The 21983-nt window shown below is 47.4% G+C and overlaps 1 protein-coding gene across 2 annotated transcripts in view; it reads right to left on the bottom strand.

Annotated features, from left to right (window-relative positions):
* The window catches only part of OPTN (optineurin), a 105866-nt gene that overhangs the window by 33640 nt on the left and 50243 nt on the right, over positions 1–21983 (bottom strand). For both annotated transcript variants that reach the window (XM_073551267.1, XM_073551266.1), the window contains exons 6-7: positions 14281–14415; positions 1031–1136 (exon numbers count right to left, since the gene is read on the bottom strand). In XM_073551267.1, coding sequence (XP_073407368.1) covers positions 1031–1136; positions 14281–14415 — 241 coding nt within the window. The remainder of the gene's footprint in view (positions 1–1030; positions 1137–14280; positions 14416–21983) is intronic.

Raw genomic sequence — 21983 nt, 5'->3', positions numbered from 1 at the left:
TGCTCACTCCTTTTAAGATGCAGAATTGTCTGCAGCATTTCCACAACTCCCCGCCGCGAGTAAAATGCATGCGGAATTTGCATGTGTTTTCCTGCAAACACAAGCGTTTTGCAAGCATTTTTACCTTGCAGAATGCTTGCGCTTTCCAAGCGATTTGAAGCATTGCTTGGAAAAGGGATTGACAGGTTGGTCACACTAGTCAAGCATAGTGCTTGACAAGGGTGACCAACATTTTACTATTGATGCCGCCTATGCAGCATCAATAGTAAAAGATAGAATGTTAAAAATAATAAAAAAAAAATAAAAAATAGGGACATACTCACCTCCTGGCAGCCCCCGATCTCCTCAGCGGCGATCCTGGTCCTCAACGGCGCTGCCGGCAAGTTCCATTCCCAGGCGTGCTTTGCGAGAATGACCTCTGATGATGTAGCGGTCAAGGGACCGCTACGTCATCAAAAGTCATTTTGCCGCAAAGCACGCCTGGGAAGCACCGCTGAGGACTCCGGGGGCCGACAGAAGGTAAATATATCCTCATTTTTTATTTTAATTCTACATTTTACAGGAATATGTTACCCAGTCTCCTCACCTCCAGACCCTGGGTACCATTCGCACATGAAGCGCTCACTTTACGCATGGTGGGCATAGCCACATGCGTAAAGTGAGCGTTTCAATGCAATCCTATGGCGGTGGAATCTCCACGATTCCGAAAAATTAATGGACATGCTGTGGATTTTTCTGCTATGCGATTCCGCAGCAGAAAAATTTGCAGCATTGGCACAGCAACTGTGGAATCACATAGGATTGCATGGGATGCGTTTTACCTAGCATTTTTTAAGCGTTTCCGCAGAGGCGGAAACACTTAAAAAACACAACGTGGGCATACAACCTCAAAGTGGCTGCTACAGAAGAGTACTGTAAATGGTTTTACAGAGAAACTTACAAATTACAATAGTCATGTTATTATAGTTAAAGCTGCTTCTCATCTGTGCTAGCTATTTTAATGGAACACCTAGTGACTATAAAATCTCACCCGTTTTGCAAACTCTTCACCTTCCTTATCACTCTGTTGCTCAGTTGGTTCAGTCTCAGTCTCTTTGTCTGACAAATCAGATAATTTATTTTCCTGTTGTGACAATCTATAAAGAACCACATTAAAGTTGTTTACTTTTAAATTAAAGAGAACCTGTCAGCTGATTCATGCTGCCCAAACTATAAGCAGCTGGGTCAGGAGTTGAGGAGAGGAACGATAAATGCAGGGACAAGCGACTTACTGTTTCCACATAGCGCAGAGAAAACAGAAGAATTAACTGGGTAGAAAGGAAAAATGAGCAATTTTAAGTACACAGTTTTGTATAATGTAATGACTGCAACATACAGTGGGTACGGAAAGTATTCAGACCCCTTCGAATTTTTCACTCATTGTTTCATTGCAGCCATTTGGTAAATTCAAAAAAGAGGGATTTTGGGTTCTTACCGTAAAATCTCTTTCTTGGAGCCTTCATTGGGGGACACAGATAACCATGCGGTGGGTGTATGCTGCTGCTGTTGCTAGGAGGCCGACACTATGCAAAACAAGAAAATTAGCTCCTCCCCAGCAGTATACACCCACCGACAGGCACCAAGCACCTCAGTTGGTGAAAAAGCAGTAGGAGAAGCAACCAAAAACCATTAACATATGTACCAACCCAACAAGGGACTCGAAGACCCAACACGGTACAACTTAAACAGGGAGGGTGCTGTGTCCTCCAATGAAGGCTCCAAGAAAGAGATTTTACGGTAAGAACCCAAAATCCCTCTTTCTTTATCGCCTTATTGAGGGACACAGATAACCATGGGACGTTCCAAAGCAGTTCCAAGGGTGGGAACAGCAATAAAGGAACGACAGAAGGAAGGGCTTAGGTCGGCCGGTGTGCGACCGCCGCCTGCAGAACCTTCCTACCAAGAGCTGCATCAGACGAGGACTGGGTATGAACCCTGTAGAACCTCGCAAAGGTGTGCAAAGACGACCAGGTCGCGGCCCTGCAAAGTTGTAAGGCCGAAGCCTGGTGTCGCACAGCCCAAGAAGCCCCTACAGCCCGGGTGGAGTGGGCTTTCACTCCCGGAGGGGGCCGTTTCTCCTGAAGTCGGTAGGCTTCCAGGATGGTAGACCGAATCCAGCGAGCAATCGTGGATTTGGAGGCCGGAAGACCTTTCCGGCGACCCTCAGAAATGACCAGCAGGGAATCAGATTGGCGAAAAGAAGCGGTCCTAGCAAGGTAAACACGCAAGGCTCTCACTACATCCAGTTTGTGGAGCGACTTTTCCAGAGGATGAGCAGGCGCAGGACAAAACGATGGAAGGACGATATCTTCGTTAATATGAAAGGGAGATACCACTTTTGGAAGGAAGGAAGTAACCTTATCTTGGTGGAGGTTAAGGTACGAAGAACGACAGGATAAGGCCGCCAGCTCAGAAACTCTCCTGATGGAGGTAATGGCGATCAGAAAAGCCACCTTCCATGAAAGAAAAGACAGAGGGATGTCCTGGATTGGTTCGAACGGCGCCTTCTGGAGCGCCAAGAACAAGATTGAGATCCCATGGATCTATCGGAGAATGATGAGGAGGAGCCACATGGGCGATTCCTTGGAGAAAAGTCTTCACTTGCGGTAAGGAAGCTAGATCCTTCTGGAAGAGGATTGCTAGGGCAGACATCTGGCCTTTGAGAGTACTGAGGGACAGGCCCGCATCTAAACCAGATTGGAGGAAACCAAGAATGGATGGAATGGAGAATGACAGTGGAAAAACATTGCTATCATCGCACCAATGGAAAAAAGCTTTCCAGTACCTATGGTAAATGCGGGAGGAAGCTGGCTTCCGAGCCTTGTTCATGGTCTGAATGACCCGGCTGGACAACCCGGATTCCCTCAGGATTGCGGCCTCAACGGCCATGCCGTTAAACTCAGACTGAGAATTCTGGTGGTAAAGGGGGCCTTGAGAGAGACGATCTGGACGGTCTGGAAGCCTCCAGGGAACGTCCGCGAGTATGTTCACCAACTCCGCGTACCAAGGGCGGCTCGGCCAGTCTGGAGCCACTAGGATGACTGGGATGCCCTCTGACTATCTTTTTGACCACTCTTGGGATGAGAGCAAGGGGAGGAAACAGGTAAGGCAGTTGGAACTGGGACCACGGAATTACTAGGGCGTCGCAACCGACGGCTAGAGGATCCCTGGACCTGGCTACAAAGTGAGGAACTTTGTTGTTCATTCGAGACACCATGAGATCGACGTCCGGGGTGCCCCAACGCTGGCATATCTGACTGAAGACTGTGGGATGAAGGGACCATTCGCCTGACGCTAGACCTTGGCGACTCAAGAAGTCGGCTGCCCAATTTTCCACCCCTCGAAAGTGAACGGCGGAGATCGCCGGAACGTGACGCTCTGCCCAGCACAGGATCCTTGCCACTTATGACATCACCTGCCTGCTGTGAGTACCGCCCTGGTGGTTTATGTACGCCACAGCCGTGGCGTTGTCTGATTGAATGCGGACTGGTTTGCCTACGAGGAGATGCTGCCAACGAAGGAGATCAAGGAAGATTGCCCTGATCTCCAGAAGGTTGATGGGCAGTTGAGTTTCCTGGGCGTTCCAGCGCCCTTGGGCCGTTTTCTGATGGTAAACCACCCCCCATCCTAGGAGACTGGCATCGGTGGTGATGACCTGCCACCGAGGCGGAAGAAAAGACCTTCCGCGGAGAGCTGACGCCGGCAACGTCCAAGTCAGCGATTGTCTGATTGAGTGGAAGAAGAATGGGACGGTCCAGAGAAAACAAGGTCTTGTCCCAGACTGACAGGAGGAACAGTTGGAGAGGGCGAGAGTGGAATTGTGCGAAGGGCACTGCTTCCATGGAAGCTATCATCTTCCCCAGGACCCTCATGCAGGACCGAAGGGACATGATCCTCGAGCGTCGTAGGGACTGGATCCCCTTGCAAAGGGTTGAAAACTTGTCCCTCGGTAGAAACACCCGGGATAGATTCGTGTCGAACTCCATGCCCAAAAAGGTCAAACGCTGGGTAGGGCGCAGGATGGACTTCTCCTTGTTGACTATCCATCCGAGGCGGCTGAGGGCATCCAAGGTTATCTGAAGACTGTGAAGACCGTCTTGGCGGGACGAGCCCTTGATCAGGAGAACGTCCAGGTAAGGAATAATAATAAGAATCCCTCTGGATCGAAGGATGGCCATGACTGTTGCCATCACCTTCGTAAAGACACGGGGAGCGGAGGCTAGTCCGAAGGGGAGGGGCGTGAACTGATAGTGATTGTCCTGAATCGCCAAGCGGAGGTATCTCTGATGCCGCAGAGAAATGGGGATGTGGAGATAGGCATCCTGTATGTCCACAGAGCAGAGAAACTCTCCGGGTTCCATCGAGGCTATTACCGAACGCAGAGACACCATCTTGAAGTGGCGGATCTTTACGTGGCGATTGAGCAACTTGAGGTCCAAAATTGGACGAAGAGAGCCATCCTTTTTCGGGACTACGAAGAGATTCGAGTAGAACCCTAAAACCCGTTCGTTTGTAGGAACGGGAACGATGACCCCGGCGGAAAGGAGGGAGGAGACGGCCTGAAGGAACCCTGGAATCTGTGATCGCTGTCTTGGGGATCGAGACAGAAAGAAGTGACTGTTTGGGGGGAAGAAAACTCGATTTTGTATCCGGATGTGATGATTTCCCTGACCCAAGCGTCGTCGACAACGGATAGCCATGCGTCCTTGAAAGAGGAAAGTCTGCCTCCCACCCTGGAAAGATTTCCAGGTGGGGGTGACCCGTCACTTAGATGAAAATCTGCCGGATCGGGAGCCTGAGGACCTGGAGGGCTGACCTCTGGATCTCCAGCGGGGAGCCGGCTTATAGGAAGTCTTTCTCCGGTCTCTGGAAGCAGGATGCCGGTCCTGCTGGGATGAAACTTCTGCGGGAGAGAAGGGGCGAAAGGACCTAAATGGCCGAGAAGCCTTCCTGTTAAAGAACCTCCTAGGGCGGGACTGGGGAAGGGAAGTGCTGTTTCCACCAGTGGCATCCGAGATTATCTGATCCAGCTTGGCGCCAAAGAGCCTAGTGCCGTGAAATGCCAGGTTGGTGAGCGACTTCTTTGAGGTGGTGTCCGCATTCCAAGACTTCAACCAAAGAATGTGGCGTATGGCCACTATATTGCTGTTAGCTCTAGCTACGCACCCAGCCGCGTCCAAGGAGGCGGCCAAAAGGTATTTGCCCGCATGATTAATTTGGTCTGCTAAATCTGCCGCTGAAATGCCCATGCGCAGAATTTTTTCCCAAGCCGAAATGACCTTCGCCACCCAAGCGGAGGCGAAGATAGGATAGAGGGAGGCGCCGGATGCCTCAAAAATTGACTTAGCCAACGACTCCATTTGCCTGTCTGTTGGGTCTTTAAGAGAAGCTCCGTCCGGAAGGGAAAGAACAGTCTTAGAGGAAATACGAGAAACTGTTGGATCTACCTCGGGAGCTTTGGTCCATTTCGTGACTAGATCCGCATCGAAGGGATATAGTACATCTAAGTACTTGCGGCCTGAAAAACGTTTCTCAGGATGTTGCCAGTGATTGGCTAAGGAAGTGTCGAACTCTTTGTCATTAGGAAAGGTTCGAGATGGAGGCCTCGCTTTCTTAAAGGAAACAGAGCATTCCTGCGGGGGTGCCTTATCCTCCTTGATCTTGAGTGTTTGGTATATAGCCGATATGAGACTATCTACCATATCCCGAGTTCTAGCTATGTTGTCCGCCTCTGAGTCTGATCCAGACTGGGAATCATCGTCTGACCTAGGATCGTCTGTTGAGGATGGAGACGAAGAGCGTAGCCTGAGAGAAGCGGAGGGACCCTGCAAACTGGAAGAAGAGCCAGACAGGACCTGCTTCCTAGAGCCCCTACCCGGCTTGTCCATCTGAGGGTCGCGGCCAGCTGCTGGCGACTCACCGTGAGAGGCGGTCGGTGCACAGGTGGCTGCAGATAACTGAGGTAACCGCTCTAAGACCTGGACCAGCGATTGAGACACTTTTGTCAGATCAGAAACCGACTGAGACATCGCCACGGCCCACTCAGGGGGTGGGGTGGTCTCCACCCGGGGCTCGGAGTGCTCCTGAGGGGCAGACATGGAGGAAGGGCTACAGGACGGGCAGAGGGGAGACGACTGACCTGACGCCCACTTCTTTCTACAGCACGCGCAGGCGTAGTGAATAGCGGTGGGTCTAGAACTGAAAGCCCTTGTAGGGTTGGGCATAAGTCTCTGTGGTAAAAATACTACCTGAATGAAACTGCGGGGGAGAAGCTAAGTCACGTGTCAGGGAAAGTCAGCGTTGAGCCTACCGAGGTTCAGAAGCAGACAGAACAGCGTTGTGTCCCCCAGGAAAAGATCCGGAGAAGAGGGAGGAAGATGCTCAGCAAAGACAGGAAAGAGACGCTGGCGGAGGGCGGGGCTTAGCCGCTGTACCGCGCGATTGGCTGAGACCCGAGGAGGGGGGCGCGATTAATGTCATGCTGACAGGGCTGAAGCGAAAGCAGCCCTGAGATAGGTTGAAGAAGCGCGCGCAGGGAGAGGGAAGACAACGCTTGAAAATGAAAGTGAAAGCGCTCCCTCTGCTTTCACTAGCGACGGCGCGCTCGGGGCCAATAACCAGCGCATACCACCGCAGATTGAGAGATGGGCTGGAGAAGGGGGTACCGGGGATGCTGACTGAGGAAGCCCCCGCCGGACCCCCCCCCCCCCCCGTGACAGAAGAAGCGCGCGCCTGCTGGCCAAAGGAGCAGGGAATTCAAACAGGAGGAGAGAGGTACTGCTCTGAAAGCGTGTGTGGGGGTTGCAGGGCGCATATGAGAAACGGCGCTGTACTGGCTGTGATTGCAGACAGGGTTGAATGGGTCCATGGTAGGTCTATAAGAGCGGGGCTGAAGGGAACATTCAGATAGGCTTACCTGATGTCCCTGAAGAGGATGATCGCAGGGGCCCACGATAGAGCGGAGGCCGCTGGGAAACACGATCCTCAGTGCCCGCACCCAGTCCGTATGGTGCAGAAGACGGCTCCAATCCCAGTGTCAGGGGAAACGTCACCGCTGGCGACCGCCGTCTTCCTCTCAGCCCTGTCCTGGGAGAGGGATGAGGAGGGCAATTGGCTAGGACCGGGCACCCATCCATGGCCCATAGCACCCGAGGGTGATAGGGGAAGGTCCTGCCTGCGGGCCTGAGAGTTGCGATGTGGGCAATACCACATTGCTCGCTCAGCCGCATTAATTGGAAAAGCAGGATGAACTCACATCCCGTTTCCTGATGCTGTATCTGGAAAATAAAGGGAAAACATTAATAAACACAACTAAAAAACCTGAAAAGAAAAAGATTAAATGCGGATCTGGGGAGATCCCGGTCTGCCTTCTACAGACACAAACTGAGGTGCTTGGTGCCTGTCGGTGGGTGTATACTGCCGGGGAGGAGCTAATTTTCTTGTTTTGCATAGTGTCAGCCTCCTAGCAGAAGCAGCATACACCCCATGGTTATCTGTGTCCCCCAATAAGGCGATAAAGAAAGTTCATTTTTTTCTCATTAATGTACACTTTGCACCCCTTCTTGACTGAAAAAAAAAATGTAGACATTTTTGCAAATTTATTAAAAACAAACAAACTGAAATGTCATATGGCCATAAGTATTGAGACCCTTTGCTCAGTATTGAGTAGAAGCACCCTTTTGAGCTAGTACAGCCATGAGTCTTCTTGGGAATGATGCAACAAGTTGTTCACACCTGGATTTGGGGATCCTCTTGCCATTCTTCCTTGCAGATCCTCTCCAGTTCCGTCAGGTTGGATGGTGAACGTTGGTGGATAGCCATTTTCAGGTCTCTCCAGAGGTGCTCAATTGGGTTTAGGTCAGGGCTCTGACTGGGCTAGTCAAGAATTTTCACAGAGTTATTCTGAAGCCACTCCTTTGGTATTTTGGCTGTGTGCTTAGGATCATTGTCTTGTTGGAAGGTGAACCTTCGGCCAAGTCCGGGGTCTAGAACACTCTGGAAGAGGTTTTCATCTAGGATCTCTCTGTACTTGGCTGCATTCAAGTTTCCTTCAATTGCAACCAGTCGTTCTGTCCCTACAGCTGAAAAACACCCCCATAGTATGATGCTGCCACCACCATGTTTCACTGTTGGGATTGTATTGGGCAGGTGATAAGTGCCTGCTTTTCGCCACACATACCGGTTAGAACTTTTTGGTTATAATTCTCTCTTTATCTCATCAGACCAGATAATCTTATTTCTCATAGTCTGAGAGTCCTTCATGTGTTTTTTAGTGAATGTTATTTATTTTACTCATTTATATAGCGCAATTCCACAGCGCTTTACAGACATTACTATGCGGTTTTTCATATGTCTGGCACTGAGGAGAGGCTTCCGTCGGGCCAGTCTGCCATAAAGGGCCAACTGCAGTGCTGCAGTGATAGTTGACTTTGTGGAACTTTCTCCCATGTCCCTGCTGCATCTGGGGAGCTCAGCCATGGTGACCTTGGGGTTCTTCTTTACCTCTCTCATCAAGGCTCTTCTCCCACGATTTCTCAGTTTGGCGGGATGGCCAGATCTAAGACGACTTCTGGTGATACCAAACTTCTTCCATTTAAAGATTATGGAGGCCACTGTGCTCTTAGGAACCTTGAGTACTGCAGAAATTCTTTTGTAACCTTGGCCAGATCTGTGCCTTGCCACAATTCTGTCTCTGAGCTCCTTGACCTCATGATTCTCATTTGGTCGGACATGCACTGTGAGTCGTCGAGTCTTATATACACAGGTGTAAGCCTTTACAAATCAAGTCCTATCAGTTTAATTAAACATAGCTGGACTCCAATGAAGGAGTAGAACCATCTCAAGGAGGATCTCAAGTAAATGGACAGCATGTGACTTAAATAGGAGTGTCTGAACAAAGGGTCTGAATACTTATGACTAGAGTTGAGTGACTTTGGTCGGATCGGGTTTCGTGAAACCCGAATGAAACAAAATAAGTTTCAGATGAAACTCGTCCGACTAGAGCAAAAAAAGTCGGAGTTTCGTCCGACTTTTATTTCCCATTGACTTGCATTGGGGTCGGGTTTCGGACGAAACTCCGACTTTGTTTTGCTCTAGTCGGACGAGTTTCATCTGAAACTTATTTTGTTTCATTCGGGTTTCACGAAACCCGATCCGACCAAAGTCGCTCAACTCTACTTATGACCATGTGAGATTTCAGTTTTTCTAATAAATTTGCAAAAAAATTCTACATTTTTGTTTTTTCAGTCAAGATGGGGTACAGAGTGTACATTAATGAGAAAAAAAAGAACTTTATTGAATTCACCAAATGGCTGTAATGAAACAAAGAAAAATTTAAAGGTGTCTGAATACTTTCCATACTAACTGTATTACGAGAATTAAGAACTGTGATGGGAGTGCCTCTTTAATAAACTATATACTGGATTTGTGAGAATATAGGGATTTTTGTGTACTCACCGTAAAATCCTTTTCTCCGAGCCATTCACTGGGGGACAAAGAGACAGTGGGTGTTATGCTGCTTGCCACTAGGAGGACACCAAGCAAACCAGAAAAAAAGTTAGTTCCTCCTCTGCAGTATACACCCTCTCGCTGGATGAGATTTCTCCAGTTCGGTGAAAAAAGCAGTAGGCGCTTAAACAGTCAACAAAAACCATAACAATGTCACAACCTAAGAATGCTACAATGAGCCAGTAGGCTAAACAGGGTGGGAGCTGTGTCCCCCCAATGAATGGCTCGGAGAAAAGGATTTTACGGTGCGTACACAAAAATCCCTATTTCTCCTACGCCTCATTGGGGGACACAGACAGTGGGACATCCTAAAGCAGTCCCTGGGTGAGGAGCATACATCTGCTAATACCCCATGTACCACTGAGTCAACACTGAGGTACTGCCGATTGCAGGATGCGTCTGCCGAGAGCTGCATCTGCAGAGGCCTGAAAATGAATTTGGTAATGTTTTGCAAAAGTATGCAGACTGGACCAAGTCACAGCCTTGCAGACCTGTTCTGCCGAGGCCTGGTGCCTAATGGCCCAAGAGGCGCCCACTGACCGGGTAGAGTGTGCCTTAATCCCCGCTGGGAGAGGCGCGTTCCTGACACGGTAGGATTCCTGAATGGCCAAGCGAATCCACCTGGCTAGCGTTGCTTTTGATGCGGCTAGACCCTTCCTATGCCCCTCTGGAAGTATGAACAGGGCATCTGACTTGCGGAAGGGAGCCGTCCATGAGATGTACCGTCTCAGCGCCCTCACCACATCCAGGGTGTGGAGGGCCTTCTCAATGCGATGGACTGGCGCCGGACAAAAGGAATGCAAAACAATTTCCTCGTTGAGATAGAAAGAGGAGACGACCTTGGGCAGGAAGGACGGAGGCATCCTGAGAACTACCTTGTCCTGATGAAAATTCAAGAACGGAGAAAGGCAGGACAGGGCTGCCAATTCTGAAACTCGTCTGATTGACGTAATAGCCACTAGAAAGACCACCTTCCAAGAGAGAACGGTCAGTGACACGTCCTGCAGCAGTTCGAGAACCAGGTTAAGGACCCATGATTCCAATGGCCTTCTATAAGGAGGCGCCACATGGGAAACTCCCTGAATGAACACCTTGACCTGAAGTTTGGTGGCAATTTTGCATTGGAAAAGCACCGACTAGGCCGAAATTTGGCCCTTGAGCGAGCCAAGCGCGAGACTTGATTTTAATCCGGATTGAAAGGAATTCCAATATGGCCGGAATGGAAAACACCAGAGGGAATTGACCAAGATCCTTGCACCACGAAAAGGTTTTCCAGGTGCGGTGATAGATGCACATGGACACAGGCTTCCTAGCACTAATCATGGTGGAAATCACGTCGTGAGAGAACCCAGCCTGTGCTAAAATCCAGGATTCAACAGCCAAGCCGTCAAAGACAGGGCCCCGGAGTTCTGGTGGTAAATCGGGCCCTGTGAGAAGATCCATGCGATCTGGAAGTCGCTAGGGGATGTCGGCGACTAGTTGTATTAGTTCTGCATACCATGCTTGGCGCGGCCAATCTGGCACGACTAGGATCACTGGTACTCCCTCCGCTCCGATTTTCTTGGTGACCCTCGGAAGCAAGGGAAAAGGGGGAAAGATGCACGGGAGCCGAAACCGGTGCCATGGCAGAACTAGGGCGTCCGCTCCGATGGTGCATGGATCGCGCGATCGGACAATGAACCTAGGAACCTTGTTGTTTAGTCTTGAGGCCATGATATCCACATCCGGAGTCCCCCAACGATGACAAATCTGCTGAAAGACTTCCGGATGAAGAGAACACTCTCCCGAGGCAATGCCTTGGCGACTGAGAAAATCTGCCGCCCAATTTTCTACGCCCGGGATGTGGATAGCTGAGATGGGCGAATGGTTGGTCTCGGCCCAATGGAGGATGTGACTCACTACGTGCATGGCCATCCTGCTCCGGGAACCTACCTGGCGGTTGATATACACTACAGCCGTGGCGTTGTCGGATTGGATCCTGATGGGGTGACCTGGGAGGAGATGGTGGAAGCTCCGTAGAGCTAATCTGATCGCTCGTATCTCCAAAATGTTCATGGGGAGACGTGACTCTCGGGTTGACCAACGACCCTGTGCCGTGTGGTGACGAAAGACCGCACCCCAGCCGAGAAGACTTGAGTCGGTGTTTACTACCAAGCATCTTACTGGGAGAACCTCAGTGTTCACCACCTGAGGGCTTGCCTGACCCGCAGGGACAGGAGAATCCGACTGTCCAGAGAGAACGAGTTCTTGTCCCAAGCTAACAGCAACGCATGTTGTAAGGGACGGAGATGGAACTGTGCAAATGGAACTGCTTCCATCGCAGCCACCATCTTCCGAGAACTCTCATGCTGAAACGAATGGAGTGAGAGACTGGTCGGGAAAAAGACCACGCTGCCTGTTGTAAGGCTTGGGTCTTTTCTGGAGGGAGAATGACCAACCCACAGGAAGTGTCCAAGATCATTCCTAAAAAGGAAATCTGCTGAACCGGTTTTGGGAAAGACTTTTCGAAGTTTATCTTACACTTTCTCGCCTGGGGTGGATCTACTGTTACATCCACGGATTCCTCGCAGGCTGGAAGGCACGGACCCTTAATGAGCAGGTCGTCCAGATACGGTAACACCACTACTCCCCGAGAGTGGAGAATGGCCATGACCTTGGTAAAGACCTTTGGGGCGGTGGCGAGTCCGAAGGGCAAGGCAACGAACTGGAAGTGTTCCTCGTGAATTGCAAAACGCAGGAACTGCTGTTGGGACGGGCAGATCAGAATGTCAGAATGTGAAGGTAAGCGTCCTTGATGTCGAAGGATGCTAGGAACTCTCCTTTTTCCATGGAAGAGACAACTGATTGGAGAGATTCCATTCGTAATCGCCGTTCATTGACAAACTGATTTAACAGTTTGAGATCCAGAATGGGTCGCATCGTTCTGTCCTTTTTTGGAACCACAAAAAGGTTTGAATAAAAACCCCTGAACCTTTCGTGAAGCGCGACCAGAATGATGACTCCATCCCTTAGCAGAGCCTGAACAGCCTGAAGGAAGGCTCTTGTCTTTTTCTTGGGGGGAGAGGAAAGGAAAAACCAAGCTGGGGGGGGGAAAGAAAATTCTCTCTTGTATCCGTAGGAAACCAGCTCCCTGATCCAATTGTCGTGGACAACCGCGAGCCAGGTGTGGCTGAAGGAAAGTAGGCGACCACCTACTTTGTCGGTGTCCGACGGATACCGCAACAAGTCATTGGGTAGGTCTATGAGATCTGGCTCCCCTAAATCCAGAAGCCCTAGACCTTGGTTTCCAAGAGCGGTTAGGTCTGTGTGAGACCTGAGAGCCTCTGTCTCCGCGTGGGGAATGACCTGATCCGGAAGAGAAGGTAGAGGAGGACCAACCAGAATTGTTGCGAAAAGATCGAAAACGCGTCGGCTGATGGTTGCAAAATGGCCGAACAGCCTTTTGCTGAGGAAGGAATTTACTTTTTCCCCCGGTAGTATCAGAAATGAGCTGGTCCAGTTTCTCTCCAAAAAGACGACCCGTTTGAAACGGGAGAGAAGTCAACGATCTTTTAGATGTGGCATCTGCCCGCCAGTTGCGGAGCCATAGGGCTCTTCTAATGGAGATCGCATTAGCAGCAGTTTGAGCAGCGCAATTGACGGCATCAAAAGAAGCGTCCACTACAAAGTCCGCTGCGTGAATTATCTGCCTGGCGACAGTGGTTGCCTCCGGAGGAAGATTGGTGCCCTGGAAGGAAGTAATCAGGACTTCTGCCCAAGCGGCCATTGCCTTAGTGACCCAAAATTCCGTGAAAAATGGAAAAAGCGCTGCTCCTGAAGATTCAAAAACTGAACGGGCAAGGTAGTCAATTTGACGATCGGAGGGGTTACTGACTGAGGAACCCTCAGAAACGGATAGGAGCGTTTTAGAAGCAAGATGCGGCCTAGTAGGCTGGAAAAGTCGGGGACTAAATTTCTGGCCTACCCGAGCGCCGAGAGCGGGGCGGGGGGACGCGGTGCACCGACGCTAAGTCAGCGCTTCTCCCGGGGATCAGGACCCGACCCCATACCTCCACTCCAGTGCTCGGCAGGCCGCGCTGTCCAGGGCCATCCATGCCGATCTTTTCATCCTCCAGGGCTGATGTAGCAGAGCTGGAGAAGTTCTGAAAGGGGTATGCTCAATCGATCCTCCATATGGCAGGGGGATGGAGAGCTATGGGGCTGATACAGGGCATTAGGAAGCACTGTTCCAGTCTGCTCCATTGTACTCCATGCGCTTGCCCTCGTATCCGTGGATTACTGGGATCGTAAAGATCATCGCCAGAGGAATCAGCCCCAATCGTCGCAGGAAAGTGTATGGGGAGGTATACTCCGCGTGCTTGCCTGTTGTTGGTTCGGGGGAGAGTGGGCCGTAGAAAGGAACCGTCGCCCCCTTCACTCCGTTAATTAAAACATAAAAATTTACAGAAAATTCAAAAATAAAAGTGGCATGCAGCATAACACCCACTGTCTCTTTGTCCCCCAATGAGGCGTAGGAGAAATATATGATTACTAGGAACCCCACTTATAACTGTTATTGGAAGGGGCATCTTTAATTCACCATTCCTACTTGCTGCATGACCGTGGTGAGTTGGATCTCAAATGGAACGGCGGTCAAGTATACACTAATGTTTGCCCATATGACCAACAGAGTATGCTGACTACAGTTCTAGTAAATTCAATGTCCTATTGCCGAAAACCCCGCAGTACACTCACCTCTCATTTGCACTTGCTAGCTCCTTTTGCAACAGTTCTACTTTTTCAGTTTCCTCTCGCAAGCTGCGAAGGAGTTTGCTCACTGCCAGTTCTTCTGACTCCATGGCACGAGTCTCGTCATCAGAACACCTTGTCCTGAAACATCAAATATTTGCATTTAAATTCTTCATTAGCAACAGAGGAGGTGGCATAATAACCAGTGGACACAAGGCACAGTGACCTTCCATGGAGAAAAATATACAAATCAGTGTTTGATACTGCCTACGACACTGTTCTTATTCATGACCCTAATATACAACACTATGAACACTCACTGCCAATCTACTTTTTTCACTAACCAATAGAATATTCTTAGTGCAGGGAAGTTTGACAGAATGGAGAAAAAAATAAAAGGTTATGTTTCTGCAAGGAATAGAAACGTGCAATGCAATAAAGCAGGCATTCCCTCTCTGCAAGTATCTCCTATTTATAGGCATTAGATCACAGCAAGTGTAAATAGCCAGAAGTTAGACACAGTAAAAGAAATGTATAAAGTTGCTCATTTATTTATATAATTGCCTTGTAATGTTTTCATTTCCTGTTCTGTCCAGATGTCACCGTATCCCAGAATTCCAAGCGGAGGAAGTTCACCGACTGCCATATTGGGACACCTTGGTGGGATTTGAACCCAGGACTCCAGCACTGCAAGCATACAGTGCTATCCACTGAGCCACCGTGCTGCCCACTCTATACGCCGTACGCACCTCAGCAAATGCGTGACGTGTCTACAGGCAGAGGAAGTCGGTCACATTAAAGGGGTTTTCCCACGAATGAAGCATACCACATCTCCTGGGCAGGAGGAAGCAAAAGACAATACTGACATTACAGCAGGGGATCACAGAGGATTCATTTTGTGAGGTAAAATATTTCACTGCCTGTTTTTAAACAATATTTTACCTCACAATGTATCCTCTGCGATCTCCTGCTGTAATGTCAGTATTGTCTTTTGCTTCCTCCCCAGCCCTGGAGCTGTGGTATGCTCCGTACATGGTCAGACACAGGGGTGAGAGAGACAGAGCACAGGGGGGAAACAGCTCAAACGGGACAGCACATGAGGGGAGAACACAGCACAGGAAGGAGAGAGACAGCAGACAAGGGGAACCGAAGATATTCGCTTCAATGCATTTCTTTGTCATGAGTAGAGTTGAGAGAATATCTTCGGTTTCCCACTTATTCGGCAAGCTATAGCGCTTTCCGAATAAGCTGCAGAGAGAACCCAGATTCATGGATTGTGCTGGCTGAACAGCTGATCGCCGCAGCTGCATGTGTCGCGGTGATCAACCATAACCCCAACACAACCCTAACCCAAACATCACAACCGTAACCCCAAATCTAGCCCCAACCCTAGCTCTAACCCAAACTCTAGCTCTAACCCCGACCGAAAAATGGAAACAAAATACATTTTTTTTATTTTATTATTTTTAGCTAACTAAAAGGGGTGATAAAGGGGGGGGGTTTAAGTTACTATTTTTTTATTTTGATCACTGTGATAGTGTCTATCATAGTGATCAAAATGAACCAATATGAGAAATCTATTGTTGACAGGTGCTGGCCGGCAGATCTCGGTGGCTGCACTGCGCATGTGCCCGTCATTTTCTTCACAGAAGAAGACACCGAGGAACGGGGGACACCTGAGGTACCGGGAGGGCGGGCTCGGAGGACCCCATTTCTCTCTCTTCTGATGTGCTAGATTCAGTCATAGGAGAGATACATTAACCCCTTCTTGACCGGAGCTTTTTTCGATTTTTCGCTCCCCTTCTTTCCAGAGCCATAACTTTATTTTTCCGTCAATATGGCCATGTGAGGGCTTAATTTTTGTCGGACGAGTTGTATTTTTGAACGACATCATTGGTTTTAGCATGCCTTGTACTCGAAAACGGGAAAAAAATTCCAAGTGCTGTGAAATTGCAAAAAAAAAGTGCAATCCCACACTTGCTTTTTGCTTGGCTTTTTGCTAGGTTCACTAAATGCTAAAACTGACCTACCATTATGATTCTCCAGGTCATTACGAGTTCATAGACACCAAACATGTCTAGGTTCTCTTTTATCTAAGTGGTGAAAAAAAATTTCCAAAGTTTGCTAAAAAAAAAAAAAAAAAAAAAAAAAAAGCGCAATTTTCCGAGACCCGTCGCGTCTCCATTTTTCGTGATCTGAGGTCGGGTGCGGGCTTATTTTTTGCGGGCCGAGGTGATGTTTTTAATGATTCCACTTTTGTGCAAATATGTTCTTTTTATCGCCCGTTATTGCATTTTAATGCAATATGGCAGCGACCAAAAAAACGTAATTTTGGCGGTTTCAATTTTTTCTCGCTACTCCCTAATCGTCCGGTATTATACAAGGAAGGTTCTTAATTATATGTGACATTTGGATATTGTTACTCCTTGGATGTTGGCGTCCATGTTCTTCTTCTTCTGCCTATGTACAGTGGTTTGTTCCATATATCACTGCGCTAGATAAAAAATAATGGTTACCACTTTTATGTTATGCGCAGAGTGATTTCTAATGGATGCTATATATTTACAGCGGCGGTCATTCCCGCCCCCCCCCCCCCGCTTAGGGGCAGTATGAATATTGATATCAACATGGACGCTTTTGTATCATCTACAAGTAGTAACGTACGCTATGCAATTAGGACTAGCGGCGGTCATTTTTTCCTGTCATGTGCAATTTAAGTATCTAAGTTACCATGGACGCTTTGTAATCATGAGTAGCGGCGGCCATCTTTTTCCTGTCATGCGCAGTACGACTTGTTGTTACTAGGAACACTATCTATGAGTAGCGGCGGCCATTTTCTTCCGGTCATGCGCAGTGTGATTCGTTGTGTTACTATGGGCGCTGTATATCTACGAGTAGCGGCGGCCATGTTTTAACTGTCATGCGCAGTATGCGTGTCATTATGTTACCAGGGACGCTTTGTATTTATGAGCGGTGACGATTACTTCTTGTTTGTCACGCGCTATTAGGGCCTGGTCTCCTGTTTTCACACATACTGCAGCGATTCACAGCTTATAATGATAGGGTTTTGATTAAATGACGTATGAAGTAGAATAGGATGGGAAGTTCATCATGGTGATTGTTAAACACACCCTTCCGCTTTGATTGGCCAGTTTTGCTATATCCGATGTGCGATTGGTTGAGTTTGGGTATATATACTTACCTGTCTCCTATAGGTGCCACCCCCTGACGAAGGTTAAGGGCCGAAACACGTGTTGGGGAGGCCGCCTGTCCAGACCAGGTGCAGTGTAGCTTGTAAGTTATACCTTATACTTACCATACTCTTTGATGTCCAATGCTATTTTCAGAAATTTCCCTGGTCCATGACATAAACTATGCATATACTGACACCTATTGGTGCTATTGGGTATTATTCCCATTATTCATGTGGTATATCTATGCAGTGACACATATGGTGTTCACTATTTTTGCACTTTAATACCTATATATTTTTTGCACTTTATATACGTTTTCTTATTTGTATAATTAAGATATACACCTATAGGGAATTGATATACAATTTTTACTAAATTTGTAAGCACCTTACTTATGAATATATATTATTTTGGTTTTTATAAACTTTTTTTTTTCCACTGTTGAGATATATATTTGTTAACTTAGCACCATTTACTGCAATAATATGCCCTTATGAAATGGATAGTACTGCCCTCTTATGTATATTTTGATATTATAAAACACTGATGCTTTGCTACTCTTAGGCTGTGTGCCCACATTGCGTTTTTTAAGTGTTTCTGCAGTGCTTTTAGACAAGCGTTTCTGCTGCGGAAACGCTTAAGAAAAGCATCTAATGTAATAGAATGGAAAACGCACATGTTGTGCTAATGGTGCGTTTTTTTCCGCTGCGGAAACGCTTAGCGGAAAAAAATGCAGCATGTTCATTAATTGTGCGGAATCGCATGCGATTCCGCATACATACACTGTAATTGCAAAAACGCATAGGAAAACGCATGTCAAAACCCTTGACAATCGCGTAAAAAAGCGCACGCGTTTTCCCTGGCAAGGGCATGCGTTTCTGCTCAGGAAAAAAACGCTACATGGGCACATAGCCTTAAAATACCTCAATGACTCTTATTTATAAAATAATAAAGTATAAATATTTTTACATTCAGGACTTATGGTCAATGTGTTTTTGTGCTGACTGACTGACTACCTGACCGACTACCTGAGGTACCCTTTTCACTGTCATTTTCCCACGGTGAAGAGTTCACCCTCAGGTCAGGCTGGCAGCGTTTGAATAGCGGTGACGTTACTGTTCGCTGCTGGCATGAACTCCTGTGACCTTAGCATCATTTTCCCAGCTGCTGAGGTCACAGGAGTTCATGCTGGCAGCAAGCACAGACTGGGTGAAGTCACCGCTACTCACCGAGTCTGCGCCCACTGCTTCTCATTCATTCCCCAGTAGTTTACAGCCGGGAGCAGACACATTAGCACCGCTCCTGTTTGTAAACTGATTAACACCCCCAAGATGGATTTACGCCATGGGACTTGACTTTACGCGGGACAGGTAACGTATATTGTTGGTTTATTATTTTAAGTTTTTTTGCAGGAGAACGATAGCTTCGATATTGGAGTAGTTTAATAAAGATGGAAAAAACGTGTGGTATATTCTTTCATTAAAAGACTATTCTTATCGTGTGTGTGTTTATTTAACCCTTTAGCAACTCTAGGATTAGTAATGCATAGGTGTCTTATTGACACCTCTCCATTACAAAGCCTGGCCTAATGTCACCTTACAACAGCAAGGTGACATTAACCCCTTAGCAACCCCACATGCCACCACTACAGGGCAGTGGGAAGAACCGGGCAAAGCTCCAGAATAGGCGCATCTAACAGATGCGCCTTTTTCTGGGCAGCTGCGGGCTGTTGTTTTTAGTCTGTGGGGGGGCCCTTACCAGCCTGTGAATATCAGCCCTCAGCTTTGAGCTTTAGTCAGGTTGGTTGTCAAAAATGTGGGGGACCCCACGCAGTTTTTTTTAATACATATACAGCGCAGGAGCTACTGATGAATACCCCCATCCACCGCTCCTGCTCTCACTGCAATTAGCGGCTGTAGGTGTCAGATGATGGGAGGAGTAGTCCCATCATCTGACACCAGTGACCGGAGGTAAACTTCATACCTCCGATTACGGCTGCAGGCTCCTGCTGTCTTTTGACAGCGTGGGAACTGCGTCTCCCTGACCAGCGGGGAGGATTTCCCCGCCGATCAGAAGCGGCGTTTGCCGCTCTGTCATGCATATGACAGCATGTCAAACACTGTATTGTATTGACCCGAACCCCATTCATTCAAGTGAATGGGGTTCGGGTCCGCTCTGCTGGATGACCGGCTGAATGGAATCATCATTCAGCCTGCCATCTAGATGTAGCAGATCCAAGTGAAGTCATATCTGGCTATCCTTGACTTTTCTGTAGCAAATACACTGCAAGAAAAGTCAACCAGCGTATTTGCAATAACGCTGAAAGAACGGACATGCTCTAAGTCTAAAAAACGCTGCAAAGCACAAAATCCTGATCACAAAAAAAACAACAAAAAACAAATCTGTGTGTATGAGATTTCTGAAATCTCATAGGTTTTGCTGCTAATGAAAAAAACAGCTGAAAATTAGCATAAAATAACGCTGCAAAAACGCCCTGTGTGAAATTACCCTAAGGCTATGTGCCCACATTGCAGAAATGCTATGGAATTGTCCACAGCATTTGCAGCAAAACACAAGCGTTTTGTAAGCGTTTTTAGCTTGCAGAATGCTAGCATCACTTGGAAAATTGAATGACAGGTTGATCACACTTGTCAAACACTATGCTTGACAAGTGTGACCAACTTTTCACTATTGATGCAGCATCAATAGTAAAAGCTAGAATGTTAAAAGTAATTTTAAAAAATTAAAAAAAAATAAATAAATAAAAATCGGGATATACTTACCCTCTGTTGGCCCCGAGTCCTTCCGGTCCTCATTGGTGCTGGCGGCAACTTCCATTCCCAGGGATGCATTGCGCGAATGACCTCTGATGACGTAGCGATCTCACAAGACCGCGACGTCATCAGAGGTCATTCGCGCAATGCATCCCTGGGAACGGAAGTTGCTGGCAGCGCCGCGTGCACCGCTGAGGACTCCGTGGGCTGACAGAGTGAGAGTATATCCCAAATTTTTTTATTTTAATTCTATTTTTTACAGGAATATGGTACCTAGGGCATGGAGGAGAGTCTCCTCTCCTCCAGACCCTGGGTACCATCCGCACATGAAGCGCTCACTTTACGCATGGTGGGCATAGCCACATGCGTAAATGAGTGTTTCAATGCAATCCTATGTCGGCGGAATCGCTGTGATTCTGCAGAATTATTGGACATGCTGCGGATTTTACCGCTATGCGATTCCACAGTGGTAAAATCCGCAGCATTGGCACAGCAACTGCGGAATCCCATAGGATTGCATGGGAATGCGTTTTTTAAGCGTTTCAGCAGCGGCAAAAACGCAACGTGGGCACACAGCCTAATGGTTTTTTTTTTCTTTTTTTAATGTTTTTCTGATGAGCCATGCACACCAGCATGGGGATGGGGGCCAATCATACCAGGACAAAGATGGGGCTATGCAGACCAGGATATGGTTGAGGAGACCATGTATACTAATATAGGGTTGAGGAGGCCATGCATACCAGGATTATATTAGTACAGAATTGACCACACTTTTTTTTTGCATCTTTTTTTTAAAAATTTTCTCCTCTAAAACTTAGGTGCGTCTTATAGTCCGAAATATATACACCGTATTTGTCAATTTTCAAACAGGGCCCTGTAGGTTTGGAATTCTTTTTCCCTTAATAATAAAGACCTTGATTTAAAAACTGCATATAGTGTTTACTTGTGTTATCTTTGTCTAATATATTTAAATTTCAGTGAGAGCTGTTCATAGGATTGCTAGAGAGGCAAATCATAACCCCGGCTTGACTGCAAAAGACCTTCAAAAAGATTTAGCAGACTCTGGAGTTGTGGTCCATTGTTCTACTGTTTAGAGACACATGCACAAATAAGGCATTCATAATAATTACTTTTAGTTTTTATTTTTTTTAGCCTAAAATACAGATGAAATGTGTCATTTTTAACTCTGGGCCTTTTAGAGATCATTTCATCTTCAACTTGCTTAACTGTTGACAGTTGACTAGAGGTGACCAAACTTTTACATGTCACTGTATTTTGCCGCATAGAATGAACCACATGGCAAACTACCACTGAATGCACACACATTATTTTAGTACTCAAAAAAATGAAATGACGAAGGATGTCAGACACATTACATCAGGGCTGTGGAGTCGGTAAGCCACAGTTGCGACTCCGACTCCTGGATTTTATCAGGCTCCGACTCCTTCATAAATGGCCAATTCATAACAACAAATTTACTGCTGTAAAATATTAAACATCGTGCTTATTCAGTTTCTCACCATCATATAAGTAATCAGACCACTTAGAGCAAAAACTACATTTATTAGAATACAATTAGAATATAGCAAATAACTTTTATAAACTTTTCTAAACTGTAAGTAAATATGCAATAAACACTTTTATGCAGTTAAGAAGAAATCTATAAATTTGTCCTCAGAAAAAGTATTGCTTCTGTCAGATCCTCCTTCATGGATACCCTCAAATCTGATCTAATTATTTT

The sequence above is a fragment of the Dendrobates tinctorius genome, unplaced genomic scaffold (genome assembly GCF_039654945.1).
Source record: "Dendrobates tinctorius isolate UK_male_01 unplaced genomic scaffold, ASM3965494v1 ptg000174l, whole genome shotgun sequence".
NCBI lineage: Eukaryota > Metazoa > Chordata > Amphibia > Anura > Dendrobatidae > Dendrobates > Dendrobates tinctorius.
The sequence above is the reverse complement of the archived record's forward strand: the minus strand, read 5'-3'. Positions and strand labels throughout refer to the sequence as shown.